The sequence below is a fragment of the Corythoichthys intestinalis genome, chromosome 5 (genome assembly GCF_030265065.1).
Source record: "Corythoichthys intestinalis isolate RoL2023-P3 chromosome 5, ASM3026506v1, whole genome shotgun sequence".
NCBI lineage: Eukaryota > Metazoa > Chordata > Actinopteri > Syngnathiformes > Syngnathidae > Corythoichthys > Corythoichthys intestinalis.
In genome coordinates, this window is record NC_080399.1 from 24,514,930 (window position 1) to 24,534,028 (window position 19,099).

The following is a 19,099-nucleotide window of genomic DNA, read 5'->3' on the forward strand; positions in this document are numbered from 1 at the left end:
GTATCGAATCGTATCGAATCGCTGGGCCTTAAAAATGTATCGTTTTCACTCTGTATCGAACCGTATCGTTCTTAAACTGTATCGAATCGTATCGAATCGCTGGGCCTTAAAAATGTATCGTTTTTTAATCGAATCGTAACCTGTGTATCTAGATACATATCGAATCGGCTTCATGCCAGAGATTCCCAACCCTAGTTGTTATATTTACATTGAAACTCACAAAGTAACCATGTACGTCTTGCACACAAATCGCGGGACATTTGTTTACTTCCGGCTGTTCCCTTAACTAAACTCTTCCCCCCGGGAACTACACGACTTGCCAACATTAGTTCTGCTGGTGAATTCTGTTAAAACTCGCTACAACTCCTTACTTTGTGAAAATCATTATCGTAAACTATGAGCAATTTTACCACAGAATTTTTTATTTTTATTTTTTTAATATTTGACATAAGGATAAAAAAAATGCTGCAACCGCGTACTTAATAAAAGTTCGAGACACGAGACTCATATTTATTGGTGCTAAAATTAGGGTGCGCTTTATACACGGGTACAAGAATTTTCCCTAGATTTTACAGGTAAAGTTGGGGTGCGCGTTACACACGGGTGCGCCTTGTATTCGGGAAATTACGGTAATCTTTTTTGTAAGTGCCAAAATATTCAATTTTTTCTGATTAGCTGCTAAATCTAAAAAATATGACCCTCCCACTGGAGGCAAAAAAAAAAAAAAAAAAAAAGAATTCTGGTAATACTACGACTTCAATATTTCAATGGGAGTTGTTTTGCTCTTTTCATGATGGCTCTGGTATTATTTATAATAACCAAGAGGCAGGGTGAAAAAAAAAAATAAAAAAAAATCATTGGCTACCATTGACTGCGATGGACGTCCAATCCCTTTGAATTTGGAGAGGTAGCAGGATTAAATAATGTTGGCTGCCAGCCAATCCAGTCAAAATGGATTGGACATCTACTGGTGAAAAACTAATGTAAATTCACAGCATAATGTTTAAAAGAGCCACATGATTGGACGCTATCCTCGTCAATGGCATTGAAAGAGTCAAAGATATCTGTAATTTTCTAGTTAAAAAAAAATTACCTGGTGAAAATCCTTGCCACTGCTTTTACCATCGCCACTAAAATCCACATGTGAGAAAAGACAGCGAAGAAGATGCCTGTCTGCCTCAGGACCGTGACGATTTACAATCTGGGAAAAAGCCCAATGAGTTAATTCTGCTCCTTTTACTAGATTCACTTTCATGTCAAATTACTTTTAAAAAATACTTACATGTTGTATTTCTTGTTGGCTGGCTCTGTAGTTTTTCTTTGTCAAATTGTCCACCAAATAGCTGATTTGAGACAAAGCCAGCGAGAGCGAGTCAAGATTCATTGCTGGTTGGGGCGGAAGCAGGCGGCCGAGCACGGCGCAAAATCACCATTATTCCCCTTTAGTCACTTCAGTGATAAGTTACTTTTTCTCCCCCCCCCCAAAAAGGTGTGAAAAAATGGTGTCTCCAAATAGTTTTTTTTTTTCAGTGTATCCCGTTCCCAAGTAGTCTTTCAGTTTAAAATAAGCTTCAGCATCTGCAAGAAAGAAAATAAAACTAAATTAGTCATATGATTTCTGAGGTAAGTGCATACATGTAGGCATATTATTTCTTTAAACACAAATTTCTGCTTTCATGCAGGACAATTGTGTAAAAAATTTCCCGTTCACATATTTTTAGAATCCAGTCAGTCACTCGAGGTTGAGGATCTGCCATTACCGAGTGCCCATCAGATACCTCGGTAAAGTATTGAGGTGCAGGGTACTCATCTAAATGCAAAATATTTCCATACTGCTGAGATTTACTTTTGCGTGATGCTATTTTAGCGTAGCTACCAGAACGTTCGCCTTTTCAACTGAGTTTTACTTCCACTTCCGCGCTTTCCACCTGTGTTGTGTAGTATAAAACATTTTTGTTTCCTTTGGCAATATTCTGGCACATTTGTATTATTTAGGTGCTTTGTGGCCCTAAAAGTAAAAAATAAAAATACATTTTAAAAACACGATCTACTTAGCCCAATTCCGATCTTCTGAAAATTTGTGATAGGGCCCAATTTCCGATGATTTGGCCAAATCAGCGACATCCCTAGTAAAAACCTTACCCTTTGCCATAAATAATTTCGGACGAAAATAGCGCTTTCTTAGACATTGTGTTATGATAGATTATAGTAAAGGGATGTTAGGGCTCCTTGTGTTGTTGATAGAGAATAATACAGGATGATATAATGCAGAAAAAGGTCCATTGGTGGAAGTGGTTCAGATACTAGGTTGCTTTACCAAATTTTGATCATCCCACTAATGTTATTTGCATTATTGCATATGTGCATTTAAAAATATAGTAGTACCTACGCATCACTGGAGGCAAAAATAATGTGGCTCAGTTTATATTTTTCGGTATTTGTGAAATACACACCAGGTTCTGCAAAAGTCTAACCTATAAATCATTTATATAGTTAAGGATAATGCTTCTGTTAAGAGTTTACTATTTACCAAAATCATGTCATGCTAAAATATGACTAGCTGTTATGAGGCCTACGAGTATGACAGCTCAAAATGTTCCGTTTGACACACTTCGACGTCTATTACTGCGACTGAGCAAATGGAGTACATCCATTTGGATGTTTACGACACGCAATTTAGGGTTTATCTTGTCCGGGATGTAAACGAAAGCCCCAGAACGAGGGTTCGATTAGCTAAAGACTAGGCCTCAGTTGAGCTAAAACATACAGGAAAGAGAATCGATAGAGACAAGTGCCTCTTCTCTAACGACCAAATACACACATGCCCCAAATAAACAACAAAGGTACGGATGTTCACACATACACGTGGTATGGTACTGTATGGCGGGTGGGAAAAATAAAAACTGCGAAACAAAGGACAAGTGCATGGAGAACAGCAAATGTTGCGCGGAACCCTTAAACAAGCTGCTGCTTAAATGTATTAACAATGTGTCCAATAAGAGTCATAATTCCACATATGATATAAACAACAGTCAGTGAGCGATTCAGACTTCAATCTTTCTAGAAGGCGAGCTCGTTTTCGAATGTCGTATGTTTAACCTAACTAGCCATCGAAGTTAGCAACCTATTAGACAGTGAACTGAATTTTAGCCCATTAACTTTTGCATGATGATATGAGGAGCTCGTATATAATCCAGCAATATTACCACACAGTCAAAATATTGTCTATATCTATAAAGTCAGTTATTGTGGTCCATGTGTGGATATTAGCTAAAGAACAATCTAGCGCTTCTGCACGCCAATACATTACTGAAGCTAATCATGCTACTATTTTGGGCCCGACTCACAAGGTTAGCTTTAGTTGCTACAAACTCAGAATTAAATAAACTATGAATACAGAAATAGACTACCAGCTTACTGGTATTTCACCATACGAAACAAGAATAACAGGGAGACATTTACCTACATATAATGATCCCTATGGTGTGCTCCCGCTAGCATTAGCCTTGTTAGCTTATCTCATACGAGTCCCGTCTAGTCTACGGAACTGCAATCACTTTAGATCCGAGCATCGTGCATGCAACACATATAGGTACCACGACTCTAATGGCATTATGTAAGAAAAGTGGAATCGTAAACTATACACATGCACTAGACGAGGGACCTTTACAGGAGCAACGGTCAAATTAAGCAATTACTTTGATAACGTATGACAGCTGCTCTCCAGTAAATAGTCCATCCCCAACGCTTGTGGCTAACTGCCGTCCTGTTGATTTCAAACCGTACCCGTTCAAATGAACGAGTACCTGAACGAGGGAAATGGCTTCTCAGCGGGTTTATATTCTAAATCTCACCGTGTTTCCACGCGAGTGATTTAATGGAACATTCCTCCGTTCTCTCCAAACAAACTTGGGCAAAATGAAAGAGGGTCGCGGCGCCTGCAAGTGCAGTTTGCTTTTCAAAATAAAATGGCGACTGTCACCGCCGCGGCGCGCTCTCGCCGCAAGAAGAGTGCGCGAGCGTGAGTGCGTGCGCGCCCAACACACGCACTACAGATGTTCGATTTTATTCAATATATTCTATGTTTGTATGTATGTATGTATGTATGTATGTATGTATGTATGTATGTATGTATGAAGGTACTAGTCCTTCTCAAAAAATTGCATATTGTGATAAAGTTCATTATTTTCTGTAATGTACTGATAAACATTACGCTTTCATATATTTTAGATTCATTACACACAACTGAAGTAGTTCAAGCCTTTTATTGTTTTAATATTGATGATTTTGGCAAAAAAGTCATAAAAAAATCAAAAATCCCTATCTAAAAAATTAGCATATTTCATCCGACCAATACAAAAAAAAGTGTTTTTTTAATACAAAACATGTCAACCTTTAATCAACTATATCAGCTATGCACTCAACACTTGGTCTGGTATCCTTTTGCAGAAATGACTGCTTTAATGCGGCGTGGCATGGAGGCACTCAGCCTGTGGCACTGCTGAGGTGTTACGGAGGCCCAGGAAGCTTCGATAGCGGCCTTAAGCTCATCCAGTGTTGGGTCTGGTGTCTCTCAACTTCCTCTTCACAATATCCCACAGATTCTCTATGGGGTTCAGGTCAGGAGAGTTGGCAGGCCAATTGAGCACAGTAATGCCATGGTCAGTAAACCATTTACCAGTGCTTTTGGCACTGTGAGCAGGTTCCAGGTCGTGCTGGAAAATGAAATCTTCATCTCCATAAAGCTTTTCAGCAGATGGAAGCATGAAGTGCTCCAAAATCTCCTGATAGCTAGCTGCATTGACCCTGCCCTTGACCAACACCAGCTGACATGGCACCCCAGACCATCACTGACTGTGGATACTTGACACTGGCCAGGCATTTTGGCATTTCCTTCTCTCCAGTCTTCCTCCAAACTCTGGCACCTTGATTTCCGAATGACATGAAAAATTTCAGTGCTGCTTCTCTGTAGCCCAGGTCAGGCGCTTCTGCCGCTGTTTCAGGTTCAAAAGTGGCTTGACCTGAGGAATGCGGCACCCGAGCCCATTTCCAGCACACGCCTGTGCACGGTGGCTCTGGATGTTTCTACTCTACTGTTTCTGCAGGTCTGGAATCGGCCCTTCTCCATGATCTCTCTCAGGGTGCGGTCACCTCTTCTGGTTGTGCTGCTTTTCCTGCCACACTTTTTCCTTCCCACTGAGGTGCCTTGATACAGCACTCTGGGAACAGCCTATTCGTGTCTTAGCCTCTTGCTTGAGGGTGTCAACGATGGCCTTCTGCACAGCAGTCAGGTTGGCAGTCTTGCCCATGATTGCGGTTTTGAGTAATGAACCAGGCTGAGAGTTTTTAAAAGTCTCAGGAATCTTTCGCAGGAATTTTGAGTTAATTCGTTGATTCAGATGATAAGGTTAGTAGCTTCTTTCGAGTACCTTTTCATGATAAGCTAATTTTTGAGATAGGGATTTTTTTTTCTTGACTTTTTTTGCCAAAATCATCAATATTAAAACAACAAAAGGCTTGAACTACTTCAGTTGTGTGTAATGAATGTAAAATATATGAAAGTGTAATGTTTATCAGTACATTACAGAAAATAATGAACTTCATCACAATATGTTAATTTTTTGAGAAGGACTAGTCAGTAGGTAGGTAGGTAGGTAGGTATAGGTAGGATGGGTGGTAATAAAATTAATCAATAACAATAACATAAATTAAAGTGCAAAAGCTCTTGCTCACATCCACAATTTCAGAAATAAGGAGGGAACAAGAATGGGTTCTTTAATTTTACACTCAATGTTTGCCATTTGTCATGGGATCAACTGGCTTAATTCATAGAAAAAAAACATTTAAAGTGTGTGAATCCAAGGGCGTAGGTTTGCATAGGGATGATAGGGACATAACACTACCAACTTTTCAGGATGCTCAAATTATCCCCACCAACTTTTAAGCAAACTTATTTGGATTATATAAAGAGTTCAGGTATATAGGTAATTTAGATTGTCTTCCCATATGTTGTCATGACAGTATAGACCCTACCATTATTAAGTGAATTATTTTCATTATATTGAGACTTACATTTATCCCTTTTCACTTACTGAATGTGCCACTCCTCCCCCCTCCACCCCAAACGTTGGTTGGCAGATGAGTTCAAGTGCTCCCGTCCAGCCACACAGACACATACACACGGTTGGCAGATGAGTTCAAGTGCTCCCGTCCAGCCACAAAGACACATACACACATACTCACACAGCCCCAACAGATTCATGCTGACAACATGCGGCATCCTCCACCCTCTTCGGAGAGGAGGGATATTAGAAGCTTATTTTTGGGCTGTTAGCAGCCTCTGCAAGTCACGTAAAAAGACGTCAATGTCGTGGAAGTGGGGAAAACACCACTAATTTTGCTACTGAAAGTCTGACCCGCATCAGAGTTAGCATAACATTAAACTTGCTAACCTGCAAAACTACTGTGGTCAGGCCGGCCTCCACAAGGAACAACGAAGTCAAGCTAGCCGTCCCTTATTTGGATCATTGTTTGCACTTTATGCATTACAATAATATCGTCCCTACCAATGTTGAGACCAAACCTACGCCCTAGCCTGAATCCAATCCAGCCACTGCCTGAGTTATGGCCTGCAGCACCAAATTGCCTTTTGTATTTGTTGTAAATGCATTAGCGACTGGGGAAGCGTATTTGGATACTTTAATTACTCATAATCCCCTCCTGAAGTTTGCCCCCCTAAATTTACTCATAAATTACACTTTGGCTTAAAAAAACACAAAGCCAAACAGCAGGTGCAATAATTCCCAAGTTGGAGCACTCATAAGTTAAGATACCGGTACCCAATGGCCAATGGCGTAGGTTTGCATAGGGACGGTAGGGACATAGCACTACTAACTTTTCAGGATGATCATATTGTCCCCACCAACTTTTAAGAAACTTTATTTGCATATAGTAATGAGTCCAGTTGTAAAGGTAATTTTGTCTTCCCAAATGCTTTAAGGATAGAATTGACCCTACCATTATTAAGTGAATTATTTTCATTATTTTAAGACATACATTTACTTCTTTTCACTTGCTGAATATTCTGGTCCATTTTTCCCCCTCAATGCACATTTGATTGGCTGATGACTTGTTGAAATGTTTTCTACATTATTTAGGATATTTTTTTACTTGCAGTCTATGCAGACATTTTTTCAGATAATCATACATTAATCATAGTCAAGGTAAAAAGTATGTATGTAAGTATGTTAATATAATCTATATTCAAATATTGCTATTTAAATTTGCTAATAAAATCCAGACATTTATTCTGGAAGTTTTCAAAATGTTTCTTTAGTTGTTTTTTAAAACAAAGGTTTGAATCATATGGTGTATCACCTGACCAATACACATGCAAGTTAGTATAAGTCAATACAGATTTATTATCATTGATCATTTAGCCTATCAATGACTTAGGTTTATATCCGTGACAAATGTAGCCCTGACCCCCGTTCACCCAATCTGTTTGGTCTTATTAATGTCCAATCGCCAGCAAAAAGTGTACATAGAGGTTATGCTGTTATACCGTCCCTACCAATGTTGAGACCAAACCTACGCCTTTGCCAAAGGCGGAACTTATGGAATGTGCCCACACCTGGGCCTGGGTCTCTAAGGGGCCCGGTTTGCGGACGTAAAGTGGGCATGGTTGGGCGAACAGATGGTCAAACAGAAAGGTAGCCCCCCCCCCCCATCCCCATCGGACGTCCACTAGAGGGGGGGGGGGGGGGGTCCCATTTATGCTCACTGCACCCGGGCCCTGTTCACATTTGTTCCGCCACTGCCAGTACCACTCTATATACAAGGACAAAAAAAGTCGATTTTCCATAATATATTGATGAGCTGACGGCATCCTGTCATGTTGATCATTGGATCTTTTCGTCTGCTGCACTCTGAAGATTCTGTGAATAAAAATGAGTTCCAAAAAAGTTAACAGGTTCAGTGAACACATCATCTTAATGAGTGCATCCATGTTCATTTACCTGGAGCTGATGATGCTCGCTCAACAGTCGTTCGTATTCCTTGGCCAGATCCTTGATCTGCATCTTCATGGCCTCAACTTCAGCGTGGGACTTGCGGACTGCTGCACACACAAACAGCATTTCAAATCAATCACTTTGAGGTGCTCAATCCTTTACCAAGTTGTTTACAGTTTATCATTTATTTGGGTAGAAAAATGATTTGAGCGTTGTCTTGTGCCAATCAAAAAAGCACCAGCTCCTGACATTCAGAAATTCCAAGGCTAATCTGACAAAAACCTATGTAAATAAGGTGTATTTTTCCAGCTGTTATCTTTAACTACTTTAGGAATAGGGTTTTTTGGTCAGTCATTTACAATGTTGAGCAAAACCTGTTTTAATACTGTTTCCAGAAGACCATTATGAAATTTAAGAGGTGAAGATAACTATTTTGTGCATTTATGTAGGAGAAAGCAGGGTTTGTTGTCACATTTTTACCCTGTCATGAATATCTTTCAATCAACAATCTTAGACCAGTAATGATTCATATACTACTGGGAGGTTCACTATCTTGGCTTGGTTTTACCATCCTTTGACATGTTGCTTCAACATAAACGCGACAAAACATCCGAACTACTAACGGTATGACACCCTGACACCTTCCAAACTGTGACAACTTACCACAAAATGTTTTTATTATCTGCTAAAAGCTAAGCTAACAAGTATAGTAGTAATATCTATACTTCTGCTGACTGTAAGTACTGTAGAGACTGTGAGTACTTTTTCCACTTCTGGAAAAGGGTAGCATTCATACGTACCAGTTTCTGCTGTTTCCAACTGACTTGAGAGGCTCTCAACTTCAAGCTTTAGCTGCAGAATGTCTTCCGAAATTACTTTTTCCTCATCTACAAGAGTCTAGGAAAAATGATTGCATTTATCAGTGTCACATTTTCCATCATAAATTGCTTTCATAATGATGCAATTTCCTCTAACTTGTTTGAGTCGACGGTTTTCCTCTTGATGCTGTTCGGCAGCTTTGGCAGCATTCTCCATCTGCGCCTGGAGACCTGCATTATTCTCTATAGCTAGAGCCACCTTCTTCAGCAAGATGATGATCCGCCACATAATACTGTAACATGAAATGTATTGAGAGGACAAGTTAAGCAAGACTGCATGTTTGGAACTCAAGTGAACCCCCATGATATTGTGGTTCATTGTTTTCCAACATTTACAGGTGTATATCTGGGATTTTCTAAAGCAATCATGCTTTGCAAATTCACAGTATATAAACTTCACATTAATAATGAAATAAGACTGACAGCCACTGGAAAAGTGAGAAGCCTGTGATGTAGACGTTCCTCTGAGCTCTGAAAAGCCTCATGTAAAAATGATCGAAGAGATTGGAGTTCACCGTATCCTCTTGCATGGGTTCGGGGCATGAGTACTTGTGTACTTCACGAGCGGCATCTGAGTGTGACAGAATAGTAAATGTACTTACGCTCTGTACTTAAAGGGACACTCCATTCATTATGATGATTTGTTTCAAAATAGATTAAATGTTTGATGATAAGTGCTGAAAACATGTTCATGTGCATAGGCTGTGAACATTTGAGCGCTGATACTGAGTTATTGCAGGAAACAGTTTTGTCTCCTCAGTTCCAAAGAATTTTTTGGATGGCTATACTTTCTGGCCCGTGCCTACCACTACATACAGTGGGGCAAATAAGTATTTAGTCAACCACCAATTTTGCAAGTTCTCCTACTTGAAAAGATTATAGAGGCCTGTAATTGTTAACATGGGTAAACCTCAACCATGAGAGACAGAATGTGGAAAATCACATTGTTTGATTTTTAAAGAATTTATTTCCAAATTAGAGTGGAAAATACAGTAAGTATTTGGTCACCTACAAACAAGCAAGATTTCTGGCTGTCAAAGAGGTCTAACTTCTTCTAACGAGGTCTAATGAGGCTCCACTCGTTACCTGTATTAATGGCACCTGTTTTAACTCATTATCGGTATAAAAGACACTTGTCCACAACCTCAGTCACACTCACACCTCACACTCCAAACTCCACTATGCCCAAGACCAAAGAGCTGTCGAAGGACCCCAAAGACAAAATTGTAGACCTGCACCAGACTGGGAAGACTGAATCTGCAATAGGTATAATGCTTGGTGTAAAGAAATCAACTGTGGGAGCAATTATTAGAAAATGGAAGACATACAAGACCACTGATAATCTCCCTCGATCTGGGGCTTCATGCAAGATCTCGCCCCGTGGCATCAAAATGATAACAAGAACGGTGAGCAAAAATCCCAGAACCACACGGCGGGACCTAGTGAATGACCTACAGAGAGCTGGGACCACAATAACAAAGGCTACTATCAGTAACACAATACGCCACCAGGGACTCAAATCCTGCACTGCCAGACATGTCCCCCTGCTAAAGCAATTACATGTCTGGGCCCGTCTGCGGTTCGCTAGAGAGCATTTGGATGATCCAGAAGAGGACTGGGAGGAATGTGTTATGGTCAGATGAAACCAAAATAGGACTTTTTGGTAGAAACACAGGTTCTCGTGTTTGGAGAAGAAAGAATACTGAATTGCATCCGAAGAACACCATCCCCACTGTGAAGCATGGGGGTGGAAACATCATGCTTTGGGGCTGTTTTTCTGCAAAGGGACCAGGACGACTGAGCTGTGTAAAGGAAAGAATGAATGGGGCCATGTATCGAGAGATTTTGAGTGAAAATCTCCTTCCATCAGCAAGGGTATTGAAGATGAGACGTGGCTGGGTCTTCCAGCATGACAATGATCCCAAACACACAGCCAAGGCAACAAAGGAGTGGCTTCGCAGAAGCATTTCAAGGTCCTGGAGTGGCTTAGCCAGTCTCCAGATCTCAACCCCATAGAAAATCTGTGGAAGGTGTTGAAAGTCCGTGTTGCCCAAGGACAGCCCCAAAACATCACTGCTCTAGAGGAGATCTGCATGGAGGAATGGGCCAAAATACCAGTAACAGTGTGTGAAAAGCTTGTGAAGAGTTACAGGATACTTTTGGCCTCCGTTATTGCCAACAAAGGGTACATAACAAAGTATTGAGATGAACTTTTGGTATTGACCAAATACTTATTTTCTACCATGATTTGCAAATAAATTCTTTAAAAATCAAACAATGTGATTTTCTGTTTTTTTCCCCCCCCACATTCTGTCTCTCATGGTTGAGGTTTATCCATGTTGACAATTACAGGCCTCTCTAAAATTTTCAAGTGGGAGAACTTGCACAATTAGTGGTTGACTAATTACTTATTTGCCCCACTGTAAGGCTAAGCGTGGCATCATTGGTTGATTTCTGCCCCGGGACATTTGCATTAGCAGTAACATGTGTATGTGTTTTATGTAATTTGGGCTTTGTGTTATAATGCACAGCGTAACAAACGTCCAGTCCTGTGGCCGGCCCTTTGCACATTAAGCGTACATGCCTACTGAATCTGAAACCTGATGGCCCTGCCTTGGTTTATCTCCATTTTAAAATCTTATTAAATGTAGTTAGTAATCTTTTTTTATTAATCAAAATTTGGCAGGCTTGTTAACACTGATTTTTTTGACCCAACCAATTAATATTCATTGCTACGCAGATGACATCCAATTCTACATCTCCACTAAAACCATCTCGGACACCACCTACTCTAAACTTCACAATTGTCTCAGTGAAATTAAATTATGGGTGCAAGAAAACTATTTTCAACTTAACAGTGACATATCAGACAATCATAATCAACCCTGCAGATCACATCAAAGACAATCACTTTTCCCTCACCTTTGATAACTGCACCCTGTCTCTCTCAACACACTCCTGCAACCTAGGAATAATTTTTGACAATAAACTAAGTTTCAACCACCATATACAGTACACTGCATCACCAGCACTGCCTTCTTCCACCTCAAGAACATAGCCCGTCTTCGCCCCTCCCTCACCTTCACTGCTGTAGAAACACTCATCCATCCCTTCATCACCTCCAGACTCGTCTACTGTAAGGCAAGGTAAGGCAAGGCAAGGCAAATTTATTCCTACAGCATAATTCAACACAAGTTAATTCAAAGTGCTTGCATTATATGTAAATTCCAAAACACAAATGAAATGGTACATAAAAGTCACATTACATCATAAAGAAAGTCAAAAACAAAAACATTTAAAATATTTATTTAAAATGAAAAATAAAATAATTTCAATAACGGAAAACGAGGCTTGATCCGTTTTTCCAATATTAGGTTATTGAAATAAAGTGGACAAACAAAATATGCCGAATATTTGTTTTCCACCAAGTTCGCTTTTGGAATGAGCCATGACCCGGAAGACAATGTTCTTCTTCTTCTCATAAATTTACAATGTATCATAAAAGTGAGTACACCCCTCGCATTTCTACAGATATTTAAGCATATCTTTTCATGGGACAACACTGACAAAATGACACTTTGACACAATGAAAAGTAGTCTGTGTGCAGCTTATATAATAGAGTTGATTTATTTTCCCCTCTGTTGAGAGAAATGGTGGAGGAAATGTTTTGTATTCATAAATGTGTCCTCAGTTGATGTTGAAATAATGTTCCTATTGCTTGTTAATATTGACATATTATCTTTTCGCCACAAGATGGCAGGATGGGACTTAATTGTCTAAAGTGCTACTTTTATTACTTCTTCTTGTTTGACTTTGATGACTTTGATTTGTGGGATTGCCTGTGAAGACAGCAATGAGAGAGGATGTATCCGCATGTCGATGGAAATTAAACACGTTTTGGCTAAAAGACAACTTATTCTCCGTCAATTCTTCCTACGAATGCAACGTTGAGCTGCAACCACCTCAACACCCTCAAAACAACTCAAAATATAGCCATTAATATCTAAACCCCTGGCAACAAAAGTGAGTATACCCCTTAGAAACTACGTACATCCCTAAATGTCCAAATTGAGTACTACTTGTCATTTTCCCTCCAAAATGTCATGTGACTTGTTAGAGGAGTGCTGTCAGCATTGCTGCAGACATCCAAGAGATGGGATGTCAGCCTGTTAGTGCTCAGACCATACGCCGCACTCTACATCAAATTGGTGTGCATGGCTGTCACCCCAGGAGGAAGCCTCTTCTGAAGACGGTACACAAGAAAGCCCGCAAACAGTTTGCTGAAGACATGTCAACAAAGCACATGGGTTACTGGAACCATGTCCTATGGTCTGATGAGACGGGCGGGCTTACTTTCATATTAATGGCTATATTTTGAGTTATTTTGAGAGGAAAATAAATTAACTGTATTATATAAGCTGCACACAGACTACTTTTCATTGTGTCAAAGTATAATTTTGTCAGTGTTGTCCCATGAAAAGATATACTTAAATATCTGCAGAAATGCGAGGGGTGTACTCACTTTTGTGATACACTGGATATGGCTGCAGCAGGGTCTTGTCTATTTATAAGAAGAAAAATGTCTGCTGCGCCATGGCTCATTTTAAAAGCGAACCTGGTGGAATACAAATATTGGGAGTATTTTGTTTTTCGATTTCTGTTCAGTAAACTAATATTGGAAAAACGAATCAAGGCTCGCTTTCCGTTATTGAATTACCACTTTTTAATCATGAAACGGGAGATGATTCGTTTCTCGTTATTTGTCATATGTATTTTGGTCCAAGGCCATTAAGGGTTTTGTAGATGAAGGGTAGTATTTTAATAGTCTATCCTTGATAACCGGTGTTATGTGGTCCAGTTTCTTTGTATTTGCAAGGACTCTGGCAGTAGTATTCTGTGTTATCAGAAGCTTCCTGACAATTTTTTTTTTTTTTTACTAAGACCTAGTAATATACCATTACAATAGTCCAATCTACAAGAAAAAAATAGAATGCATGGACATGTTTTTCCATGTCCTGTTTTAACAAAAAAAACCTTTAATTCTGGACATAGTTTTATATGGTAATAGGCAAATTTAGTGACGAACTTCGGATGGCTTTTAAACTTTAAGTCTGAGTCAGTACTTACAACAATATTTCTAGCTCGATTTGCAGCTGTAAGTAACATTCTGCCAAGTTGAGTGATCTCTGACCTTTCCTTTTTTTGGCCCAAAAATGATCACCTCTATCTTTCCTACATTTAGCTGGGAAAATTCTGGGACATCCATTCATTGATTTGATGAACACAATTACTCAATGAGACAAAGGCTTCGTTCAGACTACAGGCATATCCGATTCAAATTGGATTCTTCCTCATATCTGATTTTTAGAGCTGACTGTTCATTCTATTTTTAGCAAGTGTCCAAATCAGATCTGGGCCTGTTGAGACTGGGCTACATTGATGACTAGGGATGGGAATCGAGAACCAGTTCTTAGAGAGACCCAGTTCGTGTGTTCCGATTCCATGGAATTGTTTGGCAACTTATCTAACGATTCTCTTATCGATTCCAACCAGCATGATTTGCGTTTTGGAATTTGCGCATGTTATTCACCTTCAATTCGGCAAGCACGGATATATAATTAAATTACTCATGGAGAGACTTTATATTAAGTGTAACCTGGAGAGAGTCGTCACTGGGCGATTTTGCATTGTCTTTCACAGGCCAGGTCATTATTCATGACACTACATAAAAATGGTGACTTTTTTCCCCCCCAAAAAAGTCTATTAATGGGTCTATCGTATTCCTCGTCGAATACTCTATAAGAAAAATATAACATATATGCATCTAAAATAATCCTAAATGATTTTATTAGCAATTTTAATACTCCTGTTAGAAAGATTCCATGGGTATGCGTTCGTTCCCATAGCAACCAGTCAGTTAGTTCCTGTTATTGTCCTACATCATGCACGCTGGGTATTCTGGGACCGAGAATAGGCGTAAGTTGCGCATTTCGAGCAGAGGACGGCCACCTGTTAGAGGAAGTATCTGTGTGCGTCCATGAACGAATGTAAGTATGCCATAAAGTTCTTATTATAAGTTAGAGCCGTTATCAGCACGACCGTTTCGTGTTTTTACTGTTACGTCAGCTGGTTGCTCCTGCTCGTTCTTGCTGCGTCAAGGAGAGCGTTGTTTACATTATATTCGCGTTGCACATTTGTGCTAATGGGGAATGTGATAGTTTAGCATCTTAAGATGATGTTGTACATCCATATGAGTGTAAAGTGCTTAGTTTTCGCCACTTTTATGGCCAAGATGACCGCACGTGCATGTAGCGTGCCTCTGGGTTGTGTGCGCGCGCTCGCGCCCCCCACTTTGTGTTATTATAAGGTGCGAGTCGTGTATGTGTGTTTTTGACTGCTTTACAGTCAATTTGCATTGTTTATTGCATCAACACTAATATGATCTAATTTTCTTTCCTTTCAGAACCACATGTATACCCACACATTCCAGTCTTCTTCCACACACATACAAATACATCAACATCTTTCCACGCATGCTCTCATCTGCTCATTGAGTGATTGTCATATCTAGTGCCATTGCCTGTATATAGTTGTGCCTGTTGCCAAGTTGGATTAAAAGTGCCAAAGACCAACTCCACTCTCCGGTCCTTGTGTTCTAACCGACACCCCGAGGCGAATGAACCATAAAACATATTGAACCCAGAACCTCATACAGTCCATTAGTCCAAATTAGAATCGATAAGGGAATCGATAAAGAATCGAATCGTTAAGCAATATCGATAATGGAATCGGAATCGTAAAAATCTTATCAATCCCTATCCCTATTGTTGACACACCTGAAAGGTTGCTGTAGCAATGAAGGAGTCATGCAGCATAGAGTCAAACAGTCAAAACCCATCTGAACTGTTCAGATTGAGAAGCATCTCGTCCATATCGGATATGAAACTACCTCCCGTACAGTGGGGAGAACAAGTATTTGATACACTGTCATTGTATCAAATACTTGTTCTCCCCACTGTATGTGGTTTCAAGCCGTCTCGCAGAAATCAGATTTCTGTACTTTGTGACTGTTCAGACTACAATAGAGCCACCCAGTTTCAATCTGTATGGGCAAAAATTGGATGTTGGCTGCCAGTCTGAACAAGGCTTTAGGGACTATATTCATGTGGGGACATTGAAATGTAACATAATCATGCATAATCTGAGCTAAAGGATGCATATAGATGTTAAATAGAAGCTGTGCGAGAATGAGGAATCCCACATATGAATTTGGTTCAGTCATGATTTCCGATTGACACATAGAAATCCCGATCCTGTATATAAGATCTGACTCACTGAAGCATAGTGTCAGTGACTTTGATTGTACTGTTTTTATTTCTCACCAATTTGGTCCTTTTTTGTTATTAATCACCCAAGGGATTTTTTAAGCAAACTGACTGTAACAGGATTCTTTACAGTTCTCCATCCAAACTCCACAATAAACTACAATGTATGTAGAACTCTGCTGCACACCTTCTCAACTGAACCTGTTCTAGATATCACATAACCCCTGTACGTACTTCACGACCTGCACTGGCTACCCATCACCCACAGGATACACTTAAAATCATCCTGCTCACGCTCAAAGCATTGGCCCCTCCTTACCTCACAGACCTTCTCTGTTTCCAAACGCCCTCCTGCCACCTCCGATCATCGATGGAATCATCTTAGCACCGCCACCACAAATAACACACCGAACTTGGGGGGACACAGCCTTCACCATTGCTGCTCCCTCCCTATGGAATTCAACTCATACACACCTTTCTACATAATATGAAAATGTCTAAAAACCTGCCTTTTCAAAACGGGGTTTGCATTATAATTCTGTTTTTTTTTTTAATAATCGGCTTCTTTCTGCTCATGTTCTTTGCCGTGTTTCTTTGTTGTTAACTGTACAGCACCTTTGCTCATCTGTTAATGTGCTTTACAAATTAAAATAATTATTATTAATATCTTAATATTGACTCCCACTGGAGTGTCCCTTTAAATAGGCACTGATTAAACACCTTCACTTGCGGTTAACCGTATGCACAATATCCATTTTGCACAACGAAAATAAACAAATTTTAAAACAAATTGCATTTGCCTTTTAGCAACAGAGCTGCTCCCCAGCCTCGTACAGAGAAAAGGGGAAAAAATAAAATAAAATAATGCAAATAGGGAGGTTTTTTATGACCCAAAATGCAACTGTTTCACCATGCATGATGTATTTATCCAATAACATACAACAACATCAATCAATACGACAGTTAAAAACAATATATCAGTATTTTGGACTGCATTTTGCTGCGACGGTAGCTCACCGAGGAAAAGAACTATGAGAACCATGATTATGGTGAAGAAGCACTTGTTCCAGTAATGTGATAACCACTTCCATATTCTCCAACTAAAAATCAAACACCATCTGTGAAGACAGAAAAACACTTTTTATGCCTTCCAACACTGTTTCCCAACTATTATTGAGCAAAGGCACATCCATTGATGCTTTTACTTAACTTTTGTTCATTATGTGACAAAGCTCATAAGTTAATTATTCAGATATCAAATCCATTTTCCCTATTAAAATGGCTCATATTCATTTAAACAAATACTACTCTACAGAAGAGCTTTGATTTGTTCTGCCTGTAACTTTACTTTGCTGGCATTGAAATCTAACATAAACATGAGTTAAATGATTTGTATGAAATGAATACACTCTAATACCCACTCAAAAAAGGTTGGGAATCATTGCACTACAATTCTGGCCCACTAGCTTTCTTACTTAAATGTACCTTTGTGGTGATATGAATGGGACACACAGGATGATGTTGAAGGCTATCTGTACATAAAGAAAAAAAGCCACTGCCGTCCACTGAAGAGTCATTCTGGCCTATTTCCTGCCAGGATCTCAGGGTAGACCAGAGGGTGACTATCTGTGCAGACCAAGAAGCAAACAATCATATATGCGAGGGGGTGATACTGCTTGTAATTTCAGGATTTTTAATCCACCTGTTAACTTTTTGCTCAACTTTGACTGCAGTTGAGAATGAACACACACAATGTGCTGTCATGAAACACTGTAAAAATGAACTCTATGGCAATTCCAAGATCAAGACATTAGTGAAGTGTGCAGTTTATTTTTAGTACAAAGAATTTACCCTGTTCTGCTCGCCTTTGCAGTTAATCTAGGTCTGTCTTCTTTCTGTAGTTTTAAATCTCTATATACAGTCTCTTAAAATGCAGATCTTTTGTCTATCTGATTTATGTCCTAAAACTCTTGTCACAAAAGTCTCAATGAGAAACAACATTTTCAGCCTTCTTCTATTTACAGACTTTTCCCACGCACTCACTAGTTTTTAACTTTTGAAAAGTGAGCAGAGAGTGATATATTCCAATTTAAATACAATAAACTGTATCTATGTATCACAGTGGCATTCACTTACCATAAGTTGGTACGTCGAGAAAGACCCATGCACACACATCCACATGCAACAGCTGCGTTTGTGCTGCACAACAGCCTCAAATGTCAGTCACTTCAGGAACACAAAACAGTTTCTCTCAGCGTCATGAAGTAGTCATTGGTAAAAGTTGTTCGGTTTTTATTTATTATTTTTTTTCTTTTTGTAAATATTGTAATATCTCTGCTCCTGTGTGTAAAACATTAAGAGCAGACAGAAAAAGGGTTTAAGGAACATTTCACTTTTTTTTAAAAGGACAACCAACCAACCACTTTTTACTCATAAGGATCACATACACCATCACATCAAATACATACATTATCATCACCCATATGAAAAAAAGAAAACATAATCGCAGTGTAATATATTACGTCATACTGTTGCTTACTGTGGATTGGTCACCTTCTGATGGCGACCCAATCAGGGGAAAGAGGCGGGAGCTTCAGTGGTGACCAGTAATCGGCCATCTGCTCGAATACTATGGCGGAATGCAAAGCGGTTCTTGTACAAAGGTCAATTTCCTAAGATATGTGTGAAATATACTTATTTCCTCATTAAAACAGGAGCATAGAACGTCACTAAAAGCTTTTTTGACGGGAAACGATATTTTCGCGAGTGTGACGCGAAGAGCCATCGTCCAATCAGCGGCCGTATATTTTTTTAAGGTTCCGCCCATTAAAAAGGTCTCAATGCAGCCTTTATTGTCATTATACAGAGATTTAAAGCTACGCC

The 19,099-nt window shown here is 39.5% G+C and overlaps 2 protein-coding genes across 12 annotated transcripts in view; both read right to left on the reverse strand.

Annotated features, from left to right (window-relative positions):
• The window catches only part of cnot1 (CCR4-NOT transcription complex, subunit 1), a 51,634-nt gene extending 47,624 nt beyond the window's left edge, over positions 1-4,010 (reverse strand). For 9 of the 10 annotated variants that reach the window (XM_057836303.1, XM_057836296.1, XM_057836302.1 and 6 more), the window contains exons 1-3: positions 3,855-4,010; positions 1,283-1,578; positions 1,094-1,201 (exon numbers count right to left, since the gene is read on the reverse strand). In XM_057836303.1, the coding sequence (XP_057692286.1) occupies positions 1,094-1,201; positions 1,283-1,384 (210 nt within the window). In that variant the 5' untranslated portion in view covers positions 1,385-1,578; positions 3,855-4,010. Of the gene's footprint in view, positions 1-1,093; positions 1,202-1,282; positions 1,579-3,462; positions 3,641-3,854 lie in introns of those variants that run through there. The other variant, XM_057836295.1, reaches the window with a different exon arrangement.
• Positions 4,011-5,779: 1,769 nt separating this feature from the next.
• Positions 5,780-18,622, reverse strand: LOC130916390 (B-cell receptor-associated protein 29-like). Of its 2 annotated transcripts, XM_057837087.1 has the most exons (9): positions 18,353-18,622; positions 17,702-17,842; positions 17,234-17,334; positions 11,971-12,024; positions 9,314-9,461; positions 8,988-9,123; positions 8,813-8,909; positions 8,019-8,119; positions 5,780-7,937 (listed from the first exon to the last, which is right to left on the reverse strand). In XM_057837087.1, the coding sequence occupies exons 2-9, from the start codon at positions 17,791-17,793 to the stop codon at positions 7,902-7,904; spliced, it is 765 nt and encodes a 254-aa protein (XP_057693070.1). In that variant the 5' UTR covers positions 17,794-17,842; positions 18,353-18,622; the 3' UTR covers positions 5,780-7,901. The 2 variants fall into 2 exon arrangements, with proteins under 2 accessions (XP_057693070.1, XP_057693071.1); XM_057837088.1 differs by lacking the exon at positions 11,971-12,024.
• Between the last annotated feature and the right edge of the window lie 477 nt (positions 18,623-19,099).

Excerpts from the sequence above, each read along its gene's own strand:
- LOC130916390 (XM_057837087.1), bottom strand. The coding sequence starts at position 17,793 with ATGACTCTTCAGTGGACGGCAGTGGCTTTTTTTCTTTATGTACAGATA. Across the intron at positions 12,025-17,233 it reads TCTCATAGTTCTTTTCCTCG|TAGACGAGTCTGGAGGTGAT; the intron begins GTGAGCTACCGT and ends CTTGCCTTACAG. Across the intron at positions 9,462-11,970 it reads GTGTTTCTACAGCAGTGAAG|ATGCCGCTCGTGAAGTACAC; the intron begins GTGAGGGAGGGG and ends TGTCACACTCAG.